We start from the raw sequence: 7,610 nt of genomic DNA, 5'->3' as shown, positions 1-7,610 counted from the left end.
ACCCACCACACATATTTAATCTCTCCTCAGCACCTCCCCCAGTTATACCCTCAGTTACTAGTTATACCCTCCAGTTATACCTTAACCCCATACCAACTCCACTCTATACCCCCACTCTATTTACCCTCCCCTCCCCCCCCCCCCCCCCCACCCCTTCCCCTCCCCCCCCTCCCCTCTCCCCCCCCGTGCTTCCCTGTTTCCGTTAACCTCCCGTTATACCCTCGTTAACCTTCTAGTTATACCCAGTTTCCCAGTTATACTCCCCCAGTTTACCTCTTATCTCGTTATATTACCCCTATACCTTCCCTAGTTCCTCTTACCCCGTTCCTCAAGTTTCCCTACCATTCCCTGTTTACCAGCCATCCCCACCCCCTGATCCCCCCCCCCCCCCACAACCGTACACCCCTACCACTTTACCCACACCCCAGTTCTTTACTACACCCTCGTCCTCCCTTACCACCCTATACCCCTAATTTACCCAACTCCCACCACCCAACACCCAACCCCACCCACCACCCCCCCCCCCCCCCCACCACAACCCCACCCTTTACCACCCCAACCTCTTACTTCCCAGTTATACCCCAGTTTACCTCCAGTACCCTTACCTTATACCCCCCCTCAGTACTCAGTTACCCCCCCTTCCCCTACCCTACCTCCCTTACCCCTCATTTACACCCCTTATACCATATACCCCCCATTACCTACCCCATTACTCATGCCCTCCCCATTACCTCCAGTTATACCCCAATACCCTCCCAGTTATACATTATACCCCCCTCAGTTATACCCTCAGTTATACCCCAGTTATACCTCCCCAGTTATACCCTCAGTTATACCCCCAGTTAACAGTTACACCTCCTGCCACCTAGTTATACACCAGTTATACCTCAAGTTATACTCCAGTATCCAGATACTCAGTTATACCTCAGTTATACCTCCCAGTTATACCCCTCAGTTATACCTCCAGTTATACCTCTCAGTTATACCCTCAGTTATACCCCAGTTATAACAATACCCTCCCCAGTATACCCCTCAGTTATACCCCCTGCCTATACCTCCTCAGTTATACCTCAGTTATACCCTCTCAGTTATACCTCTCAGTTACCCTCAGTACCTCCTCAGTTATACCTCCTCAGTTATACCCCTCAGTTATACCCCATATATAACCTATATACTACTTTTACCTCCAGTTATACCCAGTTACACCCAGTTATACCCTCAGTATCCCCCTCAGTTATACCTCTCAGTTATACCTCTCAGGTATGCCACCCCTCAGTTATACCCCTCAGTTATTACCTCAGTTATACCCTCAGTTATACCTCTCAGTTATACCCTCTCAGTTATACCTCCAGTTATACCCCTCAGTTATACCCCTCAGTTATACCTCAGTTTATACCCTCAGTTATACCTCTCAGTTATACCTCAGTTATACCTCGGTTATACCCCTCAGTTATACCCCTCAGTTATACCCCTCAGTTACCACCTCTCAGTTATACCTCAGTTATACCTCAGTTATACCTCAGTTATACCTCTCAGTTATACCCCTCAGTTATACCTCTCAGTTATACCTCTCAGTTATACCTCAGTTATACCTCAGTTATACCCCTCAGTTATACCTCAGTTATACCCCTCAGTTATACCCCTCAGTTATACCTCTCAGTTATACCTCTCAGTTATACCTCTCAGTTATACCTCTCAGTTATACCTCTCAGTTATACCTCAGTTATACCTCAGTTATACACCTCAGTTATACACCTCAGTTTTACACCTCAGTTATACCTCAGTTATACACCTCAGTTATACACCTCAGTTTTACACCTCAGTTATACCTCTCAGTTATACCTCAGTTATACCTCAGTTATACCTCTCAGTTATACCCCTCAGTTATACCTCTCAGTTATACCCCTCAGTTATACCCCTCAGTTATACCTCTCAGTTATACCTCTCAGTTATACCTCTCAGTTATACCTCTCAGTTATACCTCTCAGTTATACCTCTCAGTTATACCTCTCAGTTATACCCCTCAGTTATACCTCTCAGTTATACCTCTCAGTTATACCTCTCAGTTATACCTCAGTTATACCTCTCAGTTATACCCCTCAGTTATACCCCTCAGTTATACCTCAGTTATACCTCTCAGTTATACCTCAGTTATACCTCTCAGTTATACCTCAGTTATACTGCCCTACAAAGGCAAAAGACCTTAACTCGCCAGAGTGTGAAACTGAGAAAAATGACTTTAAAGTTATGTCAATGTCCTGACAATTGAGTTATAGGTATAATATTGAAATTTTCACATTTTGTAGTGTATACCTGTATTAATCTATCTACAAAAAAAATTTTAACTCAAATTTGACCTTTGACCCTTTTTCGGAAGTTACTGTATTCTGCCTTAGCATTGCCCACAAAATGACAATCGGTCATACCAAGGCAAAAGACCTTAACTTCTATTTTATAGCACAATGTTATGATAACAATGATACATTTTACTTAAAATGTAAGCAATATTAATCCTATTGCACTCACTATGATAAAAATGGCTTCACATTTATCAACATCATATGAAAATTATATATCAATACGTTTTTTTCTGTATTTCATACTCATACTACCACATAGGCAGTCGCATGATTGATTCACACACTTGGACAGACAGACAGAATTAAGCATGAGAGTGTTTTGATGTTTTAAGCATATAAAGCATGTTCTTCGTTTGGATATGAGACACTAATTTAGACTTACTGCAAGAATGAAGACGTGAACATAAAGATGCCGTCATTCACGTGCATAAGTAGCCACGTTGGTTTGTTTTGATCTTATAATACATCCATAGATGCTCTGCAGAGAGGATGGTTAGTTTAACCAGAAGTTAACTTCACAAGAATTTGTCCACATTTCAAGATTTGTGGCAAACTAAGATAAACAGTTAGACTACAAACCGACAGCTTTTGTTTTAGCTTGTTTTTCAAAATTCGCTATTTAGAGTAGAGAACAGCTGTGTCTGTGTAAACAGCGCGGTGGACGAGAGTGGACTGCCCAGACAGAGGCATTTAAATATATCGCTTCCTACATGTGTCTGCCTGTAGACAGGTGAGTGGGTATTGATACGCATTTACGTTTAGGTTTTATTGTAGCCTACTTACAGTAACGAGCATAGCGATATTTTTCCCCAGTCAGGTACATGTGCTGGCCGCGTCGGTCGTTCCTCTGTTGTGTGTGTGTGTATGGTGTGTGTGTGTATGTGTTGTGTGTGTGTGTGTGTGTGTGTAGCGTGTAGCGTACGTAGCGGGGCAGCGCATTTACAGAGTACCTTAACTAAATTTGAACATTCTGAAGCCATGAAACTAAGACAAAGAACCGTAACTGATGTTACAGTATTCTGCCTTGGCTTCTCTCGGCTTTTGAAGGTACGCGAAAGAACAACACATTTTCTCCCCAAAACAATAAAATTGACTCAAGATATTTGTCCACATGATTAAGCAGATCTTTAATATTCCAAAAATGACAATAACTCATTTTCGACCAAAATTGAGTTACGGTCTTTTCGCTTTGCACGGCAGTATACCTCTCAGTTATACCTCTCAGTTATACCTCTCAGTTATACCCCTCAGTTATACCTCTCAGTTATACCTCTCAGTTATACCCCTCAGTTATACCCCTCAGTTAATACCTCTTAGTTATACCCCCCAGTTAAACCCCAGTTATACCTCTCAGTTATACCTCTCAGTTATACCTCTCAGTTATACCTCTCAGTTATACCTCTCAGTTATACACCTCAGTTATACACCTCAGTTATACACCTCAGTTATACCTCTCAGTTATACACCTCAGTTATACCTCTCAGTTATACACCTCAGTTATACCTCTCAGTTATACCTCTCAGTTATACCTCTCAGTTATACCTCAGTTATACCTCTCAGTTATACCTCAGTTATACCTCTCAGTTATACCTCAGTTATACCTCTCAGTTATACCTCTCAGTTATACCTCAGTTATACCTCTCAGTTATACCTCAGTTATACCTCTCAGTTATACCCTCAGTTATACCTTCCTCAGTTATACACCCTCAGTTATACCTCCAGTTATACCTCACAGTTATACTCCATACCTCCAGTTATACCTCTCAGTTATAACCTCCAGTTATACCCTCAGTTATACCTCTCAGTTATACCTCAGTTATACCTCTCAGTTATACCTCTCAGTTATAACCACAGTTATACCTCTCAGTTATACCTCTCAGTTATACCTCAGTTATACCTCTCAGTTATACCTCCTCAGTTATACCTCCAGTTATACCTCCCAGTTATACCTCAGTTATACCTCTACCTCAGTTATATCTCAGTTATACCTCTCAGTTATACCTCTCAGTTATACCTCTCAGTTATACCTCTCAGTTATACACCTCAGTTATACTTTAGTTATACTCTCAGTTATACCTCTCAGTTATACCTCTCAGTTATACCTCAGTTATACCTCTCAGTTATACCTCAGTTATACCTCTCAGTTATACCTCAGTTATACCTCTCAGTTATACCTCTCAGTTATACCCTCAGTTATACCTCCTCAGTTATACCTCTCAGTTATACCTCTCAGTTATACCCCTCAGTTATACCCTCAGTTATACCTCTCAGTTATATACTCCTCTCAGTTATACCTCTCAGTTATACCCAGTTATACTCCCTAGTTACCCTCAGTTATACCCCTCAGTTATACCCCAGTTATACCTCTCAGTTATACCTCAGTTATACCTCTCAGTTATACCTCATTTATACCTCTCAGTTATACCTCTCAGTTATACCTCTCAGTTATACCTCTCAGTTATACCTCAGTTATACCTCTCAGTTATACCTCTCAGTTATACCTCTCAGTTATACCTCAGTTATACCTCTCAGTTATACCTCTCAGTTATACCCCAGTTATACCTCTCAGTTATACCTCTCAGTTATACCTCTCAGTTATACCTCTCAGTTATACCTCTCAGTTATACCTCTCAGTTATACCTCAGTTATACCTCTCAGTTATACCTCTCAGTTATACCTCTCAGTTATACCTCAGTTATACCCCTCAGTTATACCTCAGTTATACCTCTCAGTTATACCTGTCTGACCTATGGAGATGTGTAGGCATCTGAAACCAGATCAAAGTAGGAAAACTCTGAATGGGATCAGAAAAGGGTTTATTGCTCCAATAAGCTCTGCCTTGGTGATTGGAGCATCCTAACCCACACCTGTGAGACCGATCAGTGACCAGTTAGTGTTGATGCTGAGCTGCTGATGTCAGCAGGATGTTTTCTGTCCTCGTGTTGAGATAAAGACCAGAGAGCCCCGCTGGTACCTGCCCCCCCCCCACTGATGGTTGTCTGCTGTGTTGTTCAGGAGCACGATGTGGAGACGGCCTACGGCGTGCTGCACGTTACCATGAGGGGCGTTGCTAAGGGCAACCGACCCACGATCCTCACCTACCATGACGTCGGACTCAACCGTGAGTAGAAATATGCACAGTCATCGTTACAGAGCTACAGTACAGATCTGTAAAAACTAAATAATGCTTCACACATCCACCAGTCTGTAAATAACTGTGTGTGTGTGTGTGTGTGTGTGTGTGTGTGTGTGTGTGTGTAGATAAGTCTTGCTTTAACAGCCTGTTTAACTACGAGGACATGCAGGAAGTGACACAGCATTTCTCAGTCCTGCATGTTGACGCTCCAGGACAGCAGGAGAACGCTCCTGTATTCCCCACTGGGTAACACACACAGCCACACAGAGACACACACACACACACACACACACACAGAGACACACACACACAGAGACACACACACACAGAGACACACACAGAGACACACACACAGAGACACACACACAGAGACACACACACTACACACACAGAGACACACACACAGAGACACGCACACACACACACACCCACACACACAACCACACACACACAGAGACACACACAGAGACTCACACAGAGACACACACACAGAGACACACACACTAACACACACAGAGACACACACAGAGACTCACACACACACACAGAGACACACACACACACACACAGAGACACAGAGACACACACACACAGAGACACACACAGAGACACACACACACACAGAGACACACACAGAGACACACACACACACACACATACACACCACACACAGACACACACACAGAGAACACAGCACGCACACACACACACACACATACACACACCACACACACACAGAGACACACACACACAGAGACACACACACTCACACACACACACACATACACACTCACACACACACAGAGACACACACAGAGACACGCGCACACACACACTCACACACAAACACACACACAGACATACAAACTCACACACACACAGAGAAACACACACAGAGACACGCGCACACACACACACACAGAGACACACACACACACACACACACACACACACATACACACACACACACAGAGACACACACAGAGACACGCGCACACACTAACACACACAGAGACACACACAGAGACACGCACACACAGAGACGCGCACACACACAACCACACACACAGACACACATACACACTCACACACACACACACAGAGACACACACAGACACACACAGAGACACACACACTCACACACATACACACACAACCACACACACAACCACACACATACACACACAGACACACACACACACACACAGACACACACACACACCCCATGCTCTGCTGGGTATGAACCCTATAAGCATGTTCAGAAACCGGTCCTCTCTGTCCCCAGTGTTTCCTGAGCTGTCACCAGGACAGACTGGTTGTTAGTCTGCAGCAGAACTAATATCAGATCTTTGATGGGTCCAGTCTGCAGTAGAACTAATATCAGATCTTTGATGGGTCCAGTCTGCAGTAGAACTAATATCAGATCTTTGATGGGTCCAGTCTGCAGTAGAACTAACATCAGATCTTTGATGGGTCCAGTCTGCAGTAGAACTAATATCAGATCTTTGATGGGTCCAGTCTGCAGCAGAACTAATATCAGATCTTTGATGGGTCCAGTCTGCAGTAGAACTAATATCAGATCTTTGATGGGTCCAGTCTGCAGTAGAACTAACATCAGAGTATGTTGGCACCCAGATCCTGGTTGCAGCTGTCGCCAGGGTCCTGCTACACCCTGCTGAGCTCTACTGCTTCCTGCTACGTCCATCCGTGCTCTGCTGGGCCACGCTACATCCTGTAACGCCCTGCAGCGCCCTGATATGACATGAACTACTACGACTACCATTTGAAGTCACTGTTCCATTATTAATGTGACTATTATCGCCACTGTTCATCATATCCCCAACCGGCCCGCCAGACATCTCCTACCAAGAACCTGGGTCTGTCCCGTCAGACATCTCCTACCAAGAACCTGGGTCTGTCCCGTCAGACATCTCCTACCAAGAACCTGGGTCTGTCCCGTCAGACTCCCCCTACCAAGAGTCTGGGTCTGTCCCGTCAGACTCCCCCTACCAAGAACCTGGGTCTGTCCCGTCAGACTCCCCCTACCAAGAGTCTGGGTCTGTCCCGTCAGACTCCCCCTACCAAGAACCTGGGTCTGTCCAGTCAGACTCCCC

General features: G+C 44.4%; 1 protein-coding gene across 1 annotated transcript in view; it reads left to right on the top strand.

The window, feature by feature from the left end:
• Positions 1 to 5,375: 5,375 nt before the first annotated feature.
• LOC120565889 (protein NDRG3-like) overlaps positions 5,376 to 7,610 on the top strand; it is a gene marked incomplete at its 5' end in the record, with an annotated part of 13,008 nt that continues 10,773 nt past the window's right edge. Inside the window, 2 exon segments of the mRNA XM_039811996.1 lie at positions 5,376 to 5,481; positions 5,622 to 5,742. Of these exon segments, the coding sequence (XP_039667930.1) occupies positions 5,376 to 5,481; positions 5,622 to 5,742 (227 nt within the window).

Source organism: Perca fluviatilis, chromosome 9 (assembly GCF_010015445.1).
Source record: "Perca fluviatilis chromosome 9, GENO_Pfluv_1.0, whole genome shotgun sequence".
Taxonomy (NCBI): Eukaryota; Metazoa; Chordata; class Actinopteri; order Perciformes; family Percidae; genus Perca; species Perca fluviatilis.
This window is presented reverse-complemented; position numbering and strand designations above follow the sequence as displayed.